The following is a 16769-nucleotide window of genomic DNA, read 5'->3' as shown; positions in this document are numbered from 1 at the left end:
CTAGTCTAGACTGGAGATGAAGTGAAGGACAAAGAGCATCATCACACAGCCTGAGACAACCGGAGAGTCGACAGGGACACACACATCATGTACGCAAACTCACAAACAGATATATGGAAGCACACAATCATGTACGTACACACGCACTCAAGTCCGCACGCGCGCACTCTTTCACACAGACAGACAGACAGACAGACAGACAGACAGACAGACAGACAGACAGACAGACAGACAGACAGACAGACAGACAGACAGACAGACAGACAGACAGACAGACAGACAGACAGACAGACAGACAGACAGACAGACAGACAGACAGACAGTTTTAAACACATGCCACTTTCCCTATAAGTTAACATGAAATAAAATATATTGTGAAGCTCGCAGACACACTTTAACTGACAATACAATTAATCATGCTTCAAGGGCAATAGAAGACATTGAATAAGTCCCAAATGGCACTATATTCCGTAAGTAGAGCACTACTTTTAACCAGGGCCCATAGGGCTCTGGTCAAAAGTAGTGCACTATGTTGGAAATATGGTGCTATTTGGGATGCAGGGCTTGTTTGTGGTCACAAGTGATTTCAGTTTATGATGCACATCAGAGAGAAAAGCTTTAGAGAGATGTAATTAACGGGCAGTTTAAACACAATATGTAAACACAATATGATGAATGTGTTCTATATTTTTATTGTATTTTTTATTGTATTTTTCATCCCAGCCCCCGTCCCCGCAGGAGGCCTTTTGCCTTTTGATAGGCCGTCATTGTAAATAAGAATTTGTTCTTAACTGACTTGCCTAGTTAAATAAAGGTTGAATAAAACATTTAAAAATAAATACAAATGTTTTTGCTGATTGCGACTATTTGGAAGAAAGATATTTCTACTGATAGTATAATGACAGTGATAGGTGGATGATGTTACCTACTGAACTGAGTTGGATGTCAATAACTTCTTATTATGACTATAGAATACATACACAGCAAATTATCCAGTGTTACAAAAATAAATGAATTAACACTGTGAGTGTTAAATCAACACTGAAAGTGTTGAGTCTGTGGACCCATATGCACACCAGAACAATGCTAAATGAACACACTGCATAGTGTAAATCCTTATTCAAATATTTCCCAGAGTGCGTTGCCTTCCGAGTAAATTGCAGAGTTACCACCCATGACTGTATTTGTTAGTAACAGAGACATGGTTGTTGCATTTATCCATTTTCAGTCCTGTGAACTTCATCAAGTGAGATCCTAAGCTAATATGTCATCATAAAAATATATACATATTTCACACAATACCATACTTCTTTCAAAAGGCCTTATTTTGAGTGCCTAGCTTTACCCTAATACAGGGACCTGAAACTAACAAAACATCACTTTGAACCAAAACTATGTCCATCATTAATTTCCCAGCATGCTCTAAAGCAGGTGTTTTTTTATATTGTTTGTTTCAATATCTATGTTTGTGATTAATCTTATTCTACACAAAGATAAATAAATAAAAAATTCTCAACTAATCCAATCAGTTAGTTAGATTTTTTGCACCCTTTACTGTAATGTTTGTTCCAGTTTAATTGTCTTAGAAAATACAACAGGTGTAGCCTTTAACATGAAGTGTTTACTTGTGAGCCTTTTCCCAACAATGCAAAGTTAATAAGTAAGAAAAATGTGCACAAAAATAAGAAATAGTAGCACAATAAAATAACAATAACAATATTACATACAAGGACTACCGGTACCAAGTCAACGGGCAGGGGTACGAGGTAGTTGAGGTAGTAGGCACATGTAGGTAGAGGTAAAAGTGACTCGGCAATCAGGATAGATAATAAAGAGTATCAGCAGCGTATGTGAAGAGTGTGAAAGTGTGGGTTAGGGTTTTGGGTTAGGGTTAGGTTAGGGAAAATATGATTTTGAATGGGACTGAATTGTGTGTCCCTACAAGATTAGCTGTACAAGACTGTGTGTGTGGGGGTGTAAGTGTGTACGTGTGTGCTGGATTGTGTGGGTAGTGTCTAGTGAGTGTGCATCGAGGCGGTGTAAGAGAGTCAGTGCAAATAAAAAGGGGGTCAATGCAAATAGTCAGGGTAGCTAGGGCTTGGGGGTATAAGCTGTTCAGGAGCCTTTTGGTACTAGAGCTCAGCCCCAGTGATGCGTTCGGATGCCAAGCAGTTGCCATACCAAGTGGTGATGCAGCCAGTCAAGATGCTCTCAATGGTTCAGCTGTATAACTTTAAGGATCTGAGAACCCATGACAAATCTTTTCAGCCTTCTGAGGGGGAAGAAGCGTTGTCATGGCATCTTCAAGACTGACTTGGTGTATTTGGACCATGATAGGTCCTTAGTGACGTTGACACCGAGGAACTTGAAGCGCACGACCCGCTCCACTGTAGCCCCGTTGAAGCAAATGGGGGCGTGCTCAGCCCTCTGTTTCCTGTAGTCCACGATCAGCTCCTTTGTCTTGCTGACATTGAGGTTGTTGTCTTGGCACCACACTGCCAAATCTCTGACTTCCTCCCTATAGGCTATCACATCGTCATTGGTAGTCAGGCCTACGGCAAACTTAATAATGGTGTTGAATTTGTGCACAGCCACACTGTCATGGGTGAACAGGGAGTAAAGGAGGGGACTAAGCACCCACCCCTGAGGGGCCCTCATGTTGATGGTCAGCATGGCAGATGTGTTGTTGGAGTGTCTTATGGTGTTAAGTGCTGAGCTGTAGGCAATTAACAACATTCTCATGTAAGTGTTAATTTTGTCCAGGTAGGAAATGGCAGTGTGGAGTGGAATATAGATTGCGTCATCTGTGGATCTGCTTGGGCGGTATGTGAGTTGGAGTGGGTACAGGTTGTCTGGTATGATGGTGTTGATGTGAGCCATGACCAGGTTACCTTGGTGTTCTTGGGTACAGGGACTATGGTGGTCTGCTTGAAACATGTAGGTATTACAGTTTGAGTGCTCTGAGTACATGCTCTGTGTACGTGTCCTGGTAATCTGTCTGGCCCTGCGAATGTTAACCTGATTAAAGGTCTTACTCGCATCGGGTACGGAGCGTGTGATCACGCAGTCATCCAGAACAGCCGGTGCTCTCATGCATGGTTCAGTGTTACTAGCCTCGAAGCGAGCACAGAAGGCATTAAGGTTGTCTGGTAGTCTTGCGTCAATCGGCAGCTCTCGGCTGGGTTTCCCTTTGTAATCCATGATAGTTTGCAAGCCCTGCCACATCCGACGAGCATCAGAGCCAGTGTAGTAGGATTTGATATGGCCCTGTATTGATACTTTGCCTGTTTGATGGTTCATCGAATGGCATAGAAGGGATTTATTATAAGCGTAATACTTTCTTATTAGTGTCCCACTCCTTGAAAGCGGCAGCTCTGGTCTTTAGCTCAGTGCGGATATTACCTGTAATCCATGGCTTCTGGTTGGTATATCTACGTAGGTCACTGTGGGGACAATATTGATCATTGATGCACTTATTATTGAAGCCGGTGACTGATGTGGTACACTAAATACCATCGGATGAATCCCGGAACATATTCCAGTCTGTATTAGCGAAACATTCCTGTAGTTTAGCATCCGCTTCATCAGACCACTTAAATTATTGACCGTGTCAATGATACTACCTGTTTCAGTTTTGCTTGTGAGCAGGAATCAGGAGGAGAGAGTTATGGTCAGATTTGCCAAATGGAGGGCGAGGGGGAGATGTGTGTGGAGTAATGGTGATCTAGACTAACATATTGGATTAGTGAATTAATGATTAATGAATGAATCAATACATGTACATGCACAAACAATGATGTTGAACCAAACAATTAAAACAATTGACCTGTAGTAGAGCATGCTGCGAAATATGATAATGATAGGCGTGGATTACGTTCAAAGTGATGAGTCTGAGTTTCAGGCCCCTGTATTAGGGTAAAACTACTAGGCCCTCAAAATAAGGCCTCGTGAAATATGTATGGCATTGTGTTAAATATATATACATTTTACGATAACATTCGCTTAGGACCGAAAATGGATGAATGCAACAACCAGCTCTCTATCCCTAACAAATAAAGTAATGGGTGGTAACTCTACAAATTACTTGAAAGGCAAATATTTGGGTCCACAGACTCAACACTTTCAGTGTTGATTAACACTCTGGTTTTTATTTATTTTTTACACAATCATTTGTGTATTATTCTTTGTCTGTTGGAATGTGCAGGAGTGAGGATAAGTTATCAGTCATGAATGCTTGAGGATGTGTGTGTGTGTGTGTGTGTGTTTGTGTGTGTGCCTCTGTGTGTGTGTGTGTGTGTGTGTGTGTGTGTGTGTGTGTGTGTGTGTGTGTGTGTGTGAGTGTGTGTGTGTGTGTGTGTGTGTGTGTTACCCTCATCAATCTACACACAATAGCCCACAATGACAACGCAAAAACAGGTTTTAGAAATGTTTGCAAATGTATAAAAAATAAACAACTGAAATATCACATTTACATACAGTAAGTATTCAGACCCTTTACTCAGTACTTTGTTGAAGCACCTTTGGCAGCGATTACAGCCTCAAGTCTTCTTGGGTATGACACTACCAGCTTGGCACACCTGTATTTTGGGAGTTCCTCCCATTCTTCTCTGCAGATCCTCTCAAGTTCTGTCAGGTTGGATGGGGAGCGTCGCTGCACAGCTATTTTCAGGTCTCTATAAGAGCTGGGCCACTCAAGGACATTCAGAAACTTGTCCCGAAGCCACTTCTGTCTTGGCTGTGTGCTTACGCTCATTGTCCTGTTGGAAGGTGAACCTTCGCCCCCAGTCTGAGGTCCTGAGCACTCTGGAGCAGATTTTCATCAAGGATCTCTCTGTACTTTGCTCTGTTGATCTTTCCCTCGATCCTGACTAGTCTCCCAGTCCCTGTCGCTGAAAAATATCCCCACAGCATGATGCTGCCACCACCATGCTTAACTGTAGGGATGGTGCCAGGTTTCCTCCAGATGGGACACTTGGCATTCAGGCCAAAGAGTTTAATCTTGTTTTCATCATACCAGAGCATCTTATTTCTCATGGTCTGAGAGTCCTTTAGGTGCCTTTTGGCAAACTCCAAGGGGGCTGTCATGTGCCTTTTACTAAGGAGTGGCTTCCATCTGGCCACTCTACTATAAAGGCCTGATTGGGGGAGTGCTGCAGAGATGGTTGTCCTTCTGGAAGGTTCTCCAATCTCCACAGAATAACTTTTGAGCTCTGTCAGCGTGACTATCGTGTTCTTCGTCACCTCCCTGACCAAGGCCCTTCTCACCCGATTGCTCTGTTTGGCTGAGTGGCCAGCTCTAAAAAGAGTCTTGGTGGTTCCAAACTTTTTCCATTTAAGAATGATGGAGGCCACTGTTTTCTTGGGGACCTTCAATGTAGAAGACATTTTTTGGTACCCTTCCCCAGATCTGTGGCTCGACACAACCCTCTCTCATAGCTCTGCGGACAATTCTTTTGACCTCATGGCTTGGTTTTTGCTCTGACATGCACTGTCAAGTGTGGGACCTTATATAGACAGTTTATAGACAGTTGTGTGCCTTTCCAAATCCTGTCCAATCAATTGAATTTACCACAGGTGGACTCCAATCAAGTTGTAGAAGCATCTCAAGGATGATCAATGGAAACAGGATGCACCTGAGCTAAATTTCGAGTCTCATAGCCAATGGTCTGAATACTTAGGTAAAGAATGTATTTCTGTTTTTGTTTTTCTCAAATTTCGCTTTGTCATTATGTGGTATTGTCTTTGGAATGATGAGGCCTTTTTTTATCCCTTTAAGAATAAGGCTATAACGTAACAAAATGTGGAAAAAGTCAAGGGGTCTGAATTCTTTCCCGAAGGCACTGTATGTAGATTGCAAGCCCATAGTAAGTCAATAAGGCTAACTGGATAGGTACTACTATTAGCACGCCAAATGGCAACAAATAATTGTTAGCTAGCTACCCACGAGAATCTACCTTGCATAACTTTAGTTTTAGGTCATTTTTTATGTATTCTCCACACTCTTGTCCTCACAAGAATGAACTCAAGAGAACGTCCACAGAATTTGGAGCATAAGCGTGTGGACCACGGTAGTATGCATATTGAGATAACCTGTGTCTCTGGAGGATCTTACCGGGCCATGACAGGTCAGGGAGTCACCATCTGCTCTCTCACACTGGGCATCACACTCCACACACACCGAGCCGTTGTCATACTCACGCACCTCCCTGGGAGAGACAGAGAGAGATGGAGGGAAGGAGAGAGGGAGGGAGACAGGAAGGGAGGAAAGAGAGGGGAAAGGAGAGAAAGATGGAGGGAGGGAGGGAGGGAGACAGAGAGGGACAGAGGAAGGCAGGGATAAGGGAGAGTCGGGGAAGATGTAGACAGTGAGAAAGAACAAAGTGTGTCAGATCCAGGCTCTAGAGGAAGGGAGGTGAGCTGTGCTCCTCTGACTCTGTCTAGAGGAATAGCTGGCAGGGTTTTATGGCCTCAGGCATTGCAGTCAATGGGGTACTGTGGTATATACACACTTTTCCACTGCATACTGTACACTAGTAGCAACAGCATGCTAAGATGGCTGACATGAGCCTGGGCATGACCCTGGACTACAGCAGATGAAAACTAAAGGAGAACTGACTACTAACACACTGCTGTTATTCGCTTAAATCACAATTTGAAAACAAATGCATTACTCATATGGGAGAGTGGGGTAGGTTGAGACACCATTGTTTCTGCCAAAACATACACAAAATGCTTGTATCTAAACCAAAGGAGATAATTTTAAGATTGTTTATCCAAATACATCAGTTGGGGTCTTTATAAGCTTCAATAGGAGGTCCTAAATCTAGCATGAAAGTGCATCATTGTAGCTGTGTGGGCTAATATAGTAAGGTAAGGTGAGCCAATGGTCATGGGGTAAGTTGAGCCAAAGGCAAGTTGAGAAAATTGAAGTGTTTTCGTCCCAGGTGTAATGCAAGGCGTTATCGCTGGGATATGAGGTAACAACAGGGCCTGGCCTATGTTAAAAGTGTAAAAAAAGGTACAAAATGTTTGTTAGGAGTTAAGCCTGTCTTAAAAGATGCTTAAAAAGATTAAAAGACAAAAATGTGATTGTGATTGTGTTGAATTGTCTTTAGGAAATAAAGATAGACATAAACTCAGCAAAAAAAAAAAACTTTTCAGGACCCATTTTCAGGACCCTGTCTTTCAAAGATAATTCGTAAAAATCTGCATTGTAAAGGGTTTAAACACTGTTTCCCATGCTTGTTCAATGACCCATAAACAATTAATGAACATGCACCTGTGGAACGGTCAGAGTTATGAAAACTTAGGACACTAAAGAGGCCTTTCTACTGAGTCTGAAAAACACCAAAAGAAAGATGCCCCGGGTCTCTGCTCATCTGCGTGAACGTGCCTTAGGCATGCTGCAAGGGGGCATGAGGACTGCAGATGTGGCCAGGGCAATATATTGCAATGTCCCTACTGTGAGACGCCTAAGACAATGCTACAGGGAGACAGGACGGACAGCTGATCGTCCTCGCAGTGGCAGACCACGTGTAACAACACCTGCACAGGATCGGTACATCCGAACATCACACCTGCGGGACAGGTACAGGTTGGCAACAACAACTGCCCGAGTTACACCAGGAACGCACAATCCCTCCATCAGTGCTCAGACTGTCCGCAATAGGCTGAGAGAGGCTGGACTGTGTAAGGCAGGTCCTCACCAGACATCACCGGCAACAACGTCGCCTATGGGCACAAACCCACCGTCGCTGAAAAAGTATTGTGTGAAATATGTATATACTGTTATGATGACATATTAGCTTAGGATCTCACTTGGTGAAGTTCACAGGACTGAAAATGGATAAATGCAACAACCATGTCTCTGTTACTAACACATACAGTCATGGGTGGTAACTCTGCAATTTACTCGGAAGGCAACGCACTCTGGGAAATATTTGAATAAGGATTTACACTATGCAGTGTGTTCATTTAGCATTGTTCTGGTGTCCATATGGGTCCACAGACTCAACACTTTCAGTGTTGAATTAACACTCACAGTGTTAATTCATTTATTTTTGTAACACTGGATAATTTGCTGTGTATGTATTCTATAGTCATAACAAGAAGTAATTGACATCCAACTCAGTTCAGTAGGTAACAGCATCCACCTATCACTGTCATTATACTATCAATAGAAATACCTTTCTTCCAAATAGTCGCTATCAACAAAAACATTTGTATTTATTTATCGAGGCAAGTCAGTTAAGAACAAATTCTTAATTTCAATGACAGCCTAGGAACAGCCTTGTTCAGGGGCAGAATGACAGATTTTTACCTTGTCAGCTCAGGGACTTGATCTTGCAATCTTTCGGTTACTAGTCCAACAGCTCTAACCACTAGGCTACCTGCCACATCTTCACTGATGAGTCGCGGTTATGTCTCACCAGGGGTGATGGTCGGATTCACGTTTATCGTCGAATGGAATGAGCATTACACCGAGGCCTGTACTCTGGAGGGGGATCGATTTGGAGGTGGAGGGTCCATCATGGTCTGAGGCGGTGTGTCACAGCATCATCGGACTGAGCTTGTTGTCATTGCAGTGCGTTACAGGGAAGACATCCTCCTCCCTCATGTGGTACCCTTCCTGCAAGCTCATCCTGACATGACCCTCCAGCATGACAATGCCACCAGCCATACTGCTCGTTCTGTGCATGATTTCCTGCAAGACAGGAATGTCAGTGTTCTGCCATGGTCAGCAAAGAGCCCGGATCTCAATCCCATTGAGCATGTTTGGGAGCTGTTGGATCGGAGGGTGAGGGCTAGGGCCATTCCCCACAGAAATGTCCGGGAACTTGCAGGTGCCTTGGTGGAAGAGTGGGGTAACATCTCATAGCAAGAACTGGCAAATCTGGTGCAGTCCATGAGAAAGAGATGCACTGCAGTACTTAATACAGCTGGTGGCCACACCAGATACTAACTGTTACTTTTGATTTTGACCCCCCCTTTGTTCAGGGACACATTATTCCATTTCTGTTAGTCACATGTCTGTGGAACTTGTTCAGTTTATATCTCAGTTGTTGAATCTTGCTATGTTCATACAAATATTTACACATGTTAAGTTTTCTGAAAATAAATGCAGTTTTGCTGAGTTTAGTTTAAAAAGGTAGTGGTAATATTTCATTCAGTACAGAAATGTGTAGGCGGCTTAACTTACCCTGCCCTTCGGATCAAAACTATAACGTTTACATGAATTCTGATTACTGATTACACAACATCCTGAGGATATACACTGAGTATACAAAACATTAAGAACACCTGCTCTTTCCATGACATAGGCTTACCAAGTGAATCCAGGTGAAAGCTATGATCCCTTATTGATGTCACTTGTTAAATACACTTCAATCAGTGTAGATGAAGGGGAGGAGACAGGTTAAATAATGACTTTTAAGCCTTGAGAACTGAGACATGGATTGTTGAATGTGTGCAATTCAGAGGGTTAATGGGCAAGACAAGACATTTAAGTGCCTTTGAAAGGGGTATGGTAGTAGGTACCAGGTGCACTGGTTTATGTCAAGAACTGCAACGCTGGTGGGCTTTTCACGCTGAGCAGTTGCCCGTCTGTATCAAAAACGGTCTACCACCCAAAGGACATCCAGCCAACTTGACACAACTGTGGGAAGCATTGGAGTCAACATGGGCCAGCATCCATGTGGAACACTTCTCACACCTTGTAGAGTCCATGCCCTGACAAATTGAGGCTGTTCTGAGGGAAAAAGGGGGTGCAAATCAATATTAGGAAGATGTTCTTAATGTTTGGTATACTCAGTGTATATAGATATCTTTGTTCTGAAGAATATTATATTTCCCTGGACAGAGTGATCCTGACCGTAAAAAAATGGCTCAACTTACCCCAGTCTCCCCTAGAGTTTTTAGTCAAAACAAATCAAAATAACATTGTACATTCATTATTTATTTAGCATTATTTTCAAGCCGAGCCAAATCCAATATCCCTTTACTTTTACTGGTTGCCACATAATGTGCTGGCAAGTTTTTAAAACTGTGCAAGAGCTTGTTCCCAGTTCTAATACATTTCTTAAACCTCAATCAATTGCCAGAATCAATGTCAAAATTTGTTTGGGAGAGAGACAGAGAAAACTATCAATAAAATATAGATCTGTGTGAACCTTCAGTAAATGTATCAGGGAGAGAGATTCTGCAGCAGATAGACCTAAAAAGAAAAATGCTGCTAAATGAAGGCAGGATTGTACTAGAGAGATAAAGAGAGAGAGTCTGTGTGTGTGTGTGTGTGTGTGTCTTCTCCAGTTTAATTTGGCACTGAAGGTCACTGGAGGATGTTATGGGCTGCGTCCATATATAGTGCACTACTTTTGACCAAGGCACATAAGGAAAACCATAGGGTGCACTATGTAGGGACTGGAGTGCCATTTGGGACACATACATTAACCGTTGAGCATGCACACGTAGAGAATATACAATCTGATGCATTTCTCTGTATTACACTATTACACCCTAAAGCGTCACAGCTAATTATGTTGGCTACATTGATAGCATCACTTTGGGGTATAGCATGGCTTTCCAGCTAAAGCCAACGGGTGTTCCATACATTCAGAAATCAACAGTAAAATATGAAGTCACTGGCGGGGCTTGGAAAGTCATGAAATAACGACGACAAAGTAAGACAGAGTTGCCTTGGCACCCTGATTTAAACATACAAGGAGAGAGAGGGCAGGCCCTGATGCTATGCGTGCATGTGTGAGCGTGTGTGTGCGTGTGTGTGCGTGTGTGTGTGTGCGTGCGTGCGTGCGTGTGTGCGTGCGTGCGTGCATGCGCGTGTCTGCCAGTTCGTGTGGTACTTCTTCCCTCTGTCTAATACCAAGTGGGACTCCTCTGTGGGACCTAAAACCAAATTAGGATTAATTAGGCTTTATCCAGACGACACAATGTCATGTAGGGTGGCACGGGAGGTAGGTCTTTGTCTTGTACAGCTATGGTTTAAATGGGTTATGGTTTAACATCTCCTTTATGTTAGCTAAGACTCCCTTGGCTCTCCGTAGGGTTAAGCTTCTCTATAGCCTAAGCTGCTCTCTCTCTCTCTCTCTCTCTCTCTCTCTCTGTCTATTTTATGTCGGTCTCTCTCTCTGGCTTCCGGAATGGTCTCTGTTTCTGTTTCTTACTGTCTCTCTCTTTCTCTCGCTCTGCAGTCAGTGACTGGGTGGGTGCTATTCTTGTTGTAGGACAGAGGCATGGTCTGTCTGTCTGTCTGCTACACTGAGCACTTAACACCTCTGTTCTAGCAGAACCCAGAGGACAGAAGCTTTTATGCATTGTCTTCACTTCTTTACAGGAGGTCCTACATAAATCTCCACTATAACAGTTGCACTCTGTGTCATCCTGTTTTCTAACAAACCGTTTGTGTTGACTCAGTCACTCAAAAATAAACATTTACCTTCAAGACAGAGACGATAGGAAATGCTTAACAGCATTTGTGGACTGAAAATAAACCATTCATGCAATTACAGTAGATATTTTTCCTCCTAATGTAAGAGTGCCCCATAGTGAAAAAGACATTGTCTCAATCATATATGCATACAATATAATACTATTGGGTAGTTTCCCAGACAGATTCTCCATTGAGCATGCTTTTTAGTCCCAGACTAGGCTTAATCTGTGTTTGGGAAACCGCCCCTACAGTGGGGGAAAAAAGTATTTGATCCCCTCCTGATTTTGTACGTTTGCCCACTTACAAAGAAATGATCAGTTTATGATTTTAATAATAGGTTTATTTGAACAGTGAGAGACAGAATAACAACAAAAAAATCCAGAAAAACACATGTAAAAAATGTTATAAAATGATTTGCATTTTAATGAGGGAAAGAAGTATTTGACCCCTCTGCAAAACATGACTTAGTACTTGGTGGCAAAACCCGTGTTGGCAATCACAGAGGTCAGACGTTTCTTGTAGTTGGCCATCAGGTTTGCCCACATCTCAGGAGGGATTTTGTCCCACTCCTCTTTGCAGATCTTCTCCAAGTCATTAAGGTTTCGAGGCTGCCGATTGGCAACTCGAACCTTCAGCTCCCTCCACAGATTTTCTATGGGATTATGGTCTGGAGACTGGCTAGGCCACTCCAGGACCTTAATGTGCTTCTTCTTGAGCCACTCCTTTGTTGCCTTGGCCGTGTGTTTTGGGTCATTGTCATGCTGGAATGACCCATTTTCAATGCCCTGGCTGAGGGAAGGAGGTTCTCACCCAAGATTTGACGGTACATGGCCCCGTCCTTTGATGCGGTGAAGTTGTCCTGTCCCCTTAGCAGAAAAACACCCCCAAAGCGTAACGTTTCCACCTCCATGTTTGACGGTGGAGATGGTGTTCTTGGGGTCATAGGCAGCATTCCTCGTCCTCCAAACACGGTGAGTTTTGGTCATTTTGGTCTCATCTGACCACAACACTTTCACCAGTTGTCCTCTGAATCATTCAGATGTTTATTGGCAAACTTCAGACAGGCATGTATATGTATTCTTGAGCAGGGGGACCTTGCGGGCACTGCAGGATTTCAGTCCTTCACGGCGTAGTGTGTTACCAATTGTTTTCTTGGTGACTATGGTCCCAGCTGCCTTGAGATCATTGACAAGATCCTCCCGTGTAGTTCTGGGCTGATTCCTCACCGTTCTCATGATCATTGCAACTCCACGAGGTGAGATCTTGCATGGAGCCCCAGGCCGAGGGATATTGACAGTTCTTTTGTGTTTCTTCCAATTGCGAATAATCGCACCAAATGTTGTCACCTTCTCACCAAGCTGCTTGGCGATGGTCTTGTAACCCATTCCAGCCTTGCGTAGGTCTACAATCTTGTCCCTGACATCCTTGGAGAGCTCTTTGGTCTTGGCCATGGTGGCGAGTTTGGAATCTGATTGATTGCTTCTGTGGACAGGTGTCTTTTTTACAGGTAACAAGCTGCGGTTAGGAGCAGTCACTTTAAGAGTGTGCTCCTAATCTCAGCTCGTTACCTGTATAAAAGACACCTGGGAGCCAGAAATTTTTCTGATTGAGAGGGGGTCAAATACTTATTTCCCTCATTAAAATGCAAATCAATTTATAAAATTTCTGACGTGCGTTTTTTTGGATACTTTTGTTGTTATTCTGTCTCACTGTTCAAATAAACCTACCATTAAAATTATAGACTCATCCTTTCTTTGTCAGTGGGCAAACGTACAAAATCAGCAGGGGATCAAATACTTTTTTCCCCCACTGTATATGTTATACAGGATGTAAATCTCAGTAGACTTCAATCAGTAGCATCTCGTGGCTCTGGGATTGGTTAGTAGCATCTCTTGCAACTCTTTGATTGGCCGAGCTGTGAGTGGTGGAGTGCAGACAGGCAGACAGGTAGGCAGAGCGTGGCCCCGTGCGCAAGCAGTGACTGTGACACGCAGTGACACGCCTAACCCCCCTGCCCTCGTTTGGCATACCTCTCCAAACTGGCCGCACGCTTCTCGACCACGAAGGGTCCCGACGGCTGCCTGGACCTAGAGCCTGTCAGTCTGGAAGGAGAAACAGTCATCCATTTCTGTGTCTACTGTAGTGTACACCAGCCATAGACATATAGTCTATTTCTAGACATACAGTAACTATGTTGTTATTCTATTTCTATTTAAACATTACCCAGACACCACACTGGTTTAGCTTTATCTTTAGTCTGGTTTACGGTTCAGATGGTGATGTTTAACTTTAAACGTCTCACCTGTTGTCTCACAGCCTTTTAAACAATGTATTAGAGAGGATTATACAGGTAAACAATAAACACAACACATAACAAAATAGACAATGTAGAGATGTAAAAATAATGCAGGAAATGCTCCTACGAACCCATAACCAATCCCCCCCCCCCGATCAAGTACACTCCCTTAGACCACTCCATGTTGTCACCTATGCTCCTACTCACAGTAAGTACACTCCTGTGTGTGTGTGTGTGTGTGTGTGCGTGTTTGCGTGCGTGCGTGCGTGCGTGTGTGTTTCTGTCTCACATATTGTAACATCCGTACTCTGTAAATCCACCCTGCAACAGATCTGAACAACCATTTTATTTCCCCTGTTATTCACTCACTGAAGTGTATTGTTGCGGGGGTTTATCCTTCTTGTATGAAGTTCTCTGTGCTGTGTTTGACCTGTCCTTGTCTCTGTTGCGTCCCAAATGGCACCCTAATCATTATAAAGTGCATTACTTTTGACCAGGGCCCATAGCGCTCAGGTCAAAATGAGTGCACTATATGGGAATAGGATGCCATTTGGGATGCAACTTCATCTATTTTTCTCTGACATTTAAGTCCATTCTTGCAGTATTTTTCTGTCATTCTCCTGAGCCTTTAGATTGTGTTTACACAATGTTTTCTCCAGTTATCAGAATGAAAAAGGGAAGAGACTGGTGTCTGCACAGACAGTTGTTATATTTTACACTCAGTAGTCTGTAGAGCAGGTAATACATGCAGAGATACATAGTACTACTCTTAGAAATAAGGGTATGGTATTATTCCCTAGATGTACACATAATGATCTCACATGGTACTGTTCGCTACCTTTTAGGGTACATGTGTAGATAAAGAGTATAATGGTACATTTCTGTACCCCATATTTTGAATATTAAGGTACAATCATCACACTCTCGTTCTCAAAAATAGGGGTAAAACGTGAAGGTACATTTCTGTTTCCCATATTTTGTGTACCCTCAATACCCACCATAAGGTACAATGATGAATTTTTGCCACCTAAAAGGAACTATTGGCTTTGTCACTGGTGTGGTACCTTAAAAAGACAACATTTGTACCATCACTATTATTATCATCATATTGCCCAGCATGCTCTACCGCAGGTAGATTGTTTAAAAACATTTTTTGAATATCTGTGTTTTTGCATGTACATTTATTGATTAATCATATGCTACACAATGATAACATACATTTAACTAATCAAATGAGTTAGTTAGATTTTTTGCACCCATTACTGAAATGTTTGTTCTAGTTTAAATGGCTTAGGTAGTCTTCTCACAATGTTCCTAACACTTACAGTCATTATAAATGCAGGTTGCGGGTTAATACAATTATAACTTTTGGATATCTTAACTCTGGCTGGATTCCAATAGGAAGTACAAATCACTTTGCAAGCCAGCGTAATGTTACTTGGGTTGCAAAATTCTTGTAACTGTCCCAGGTTTTCCAGAAATCTCGATTGAAAGATTCCTGGAAATTGGAGGAAATATGCAGGACATGCTTTAACCAGGTTTTTTGAAAATCTGGGAATTTTGGGAATATTACTGGAATTTTTCAAGCCTACTTGCAGGCCTGATATGGCCTGTAAACCATGAGTTTCAGGCCACTGTATTAGGGTAAAGCTAGGCCTAAAAATAAGGCCTTATACTATATGTGTGGTCATAAAGAGTTTAATTTTAATGATAATATATGTCTAGTAAGTCACTTGGTCAAGGCCAAAGAACTGAACATGAATGAATTCAACAACCATGTCTCTGTCACTAACACACTATCACAATTCACTCAAAAAGGCAAGGCACACCGGAAAATTATGTTGGAGGTGTGGCTTAGTGGGGGCGTGGCTTTCATTTGTATTTTTGCCCATCCGTGAATGGAAGTGTTGTACAAGTTTAACTGTTCATTTGTGCTATATTCAGTACATGGAATGAATGGCTTTGTCACTGTGGTGGTACTATATATAAAGGAAAAAGCCTGGTTTTGTACCTGTGGAGAATGGTACTATCTGAGTTATGAACTGTCTCACCCTAGTGACAAGCGGCTGTAACCCTTTAGGAACAAATATAAACCTTTATTTCTGAGAGTGTACTAAAAAAAATCACTAGATCAAAACAATTCAGACCTAGAAGCCATCAAAAGAAGTCGTAACTTACAATGAGATAAAAGTTAAAGGTTTGTTAGTTTGACAGCTGTATTTGCCTTTATCTTCATGCATATTGAGAGTGATACTGTCATAATGTCATTGTGTTATACTGTCAAGAGTCTATAGTATCTCTCATTGTGTGAAACTGTCATCTGTAACTCACCCTTCATAGAGATTGCAGGTGTCCACACAGATGCGTCCCCTACTAAAGTAGCGACAGGACAGGCACTGGTCTGGTCCCGGCCCCCAGCAGCCAGCGTCCGAACACAGAGGGTCACACACCATCTGCTCAGTAGCTGAGAAACACAAGAATACAGGTTAGGGTTAGGGGTCAGACAGAAGGTCAAACACCATCCACAGTAGCATGACAGGGTTAGGTACTGGACACTGATAGTATTTATAAATGCTTGACTTTATCTGAAATGATATTGTTGGAGCCATTGGCTACCAAAAGTGGTGAAATTACTTCAGCTCTAAAGAAGGCTAGAAGGCCTTTTTTTACATGTTAGTAATTTACCAGACGCTCTTATTCAGAGCGACTTACAGGAGCAAATAGGGTTAAGTGCCTTACTCAAGGGCACATTTACAGACTTCTCACTTAGTTGGCTTGGGCATTCAAACCAGTAATCTTTCCATTACTGGCCCAACGCTCTTAACCGCTAGGCTACCTGCCGCCCTCATATCTCAATAACCCAGCACCAATAACCCAGCACCAATAACCCAGCACCAATAACCCAACCTTGCTTTAAAGCTTGCAACCCAGCAGTTGGCTGAACCAATCAATAGAGTGTGTGTTCATATAAGGCCAGTCAGTAAAACAGTGGTTTCAACTCTCTGTCCTCCTCTCTATCCATCTGAG

At 42.7% G+C, this 16769-nt stretch overlaps 1 protein-coding gene across 2 annotated transcripts in view; it reads right to left on the bottom strand.

The window, feature by feature from the left end:
• The window catches only part of LOC115155636 (receptor tyrosine-protein kinase erbB-4-like), a 567818-nt gene that overhangs the window by 108802 nt on the left and 442247 nt on the right, over nucleotides 1-16769 (bottom strand). For both annotated transcript variants that reach the window (XM_029702449.1, XM_029702450.1), the window contains exons 13-15: nucleotides 16074-16206; nucleotides 13477-13548; nucleotides 6113-6206 (exon numbers count right to left, since the gene is read on the bottom strand). In XM_029702449.1, the coding sequence (XP_029558309.1) occupies nucleotides 6113-6206; nucleotides 13477-13548; nucleotides 16074-16206 (299 nt within the window). The remainder of the gene's footprint in view (nucleotides 1-6112; nucleotides 6207-13476; nucleotides 13549-16073; nucleotides 16207-16769) is intronic.

This window comes from Salmo trutta, chromosome 20, assembly GCF_901001165.1.
Source record: "Salmo trutta chromosome 20, fSalTru1.1, whole genome shotgun sequence".
In the NCBI taxonomy this organism is placed as follows: Eukaryota; Metazoa; Chordata; class Actinopteri; order Salmoniformes; family Salmonidae; genus Salmo; species Salmo trutta.
Note: the sequence above shows the minus strand (reverse complement) of the source record. Positions and strands in the feature narration are given on the sequence as shown.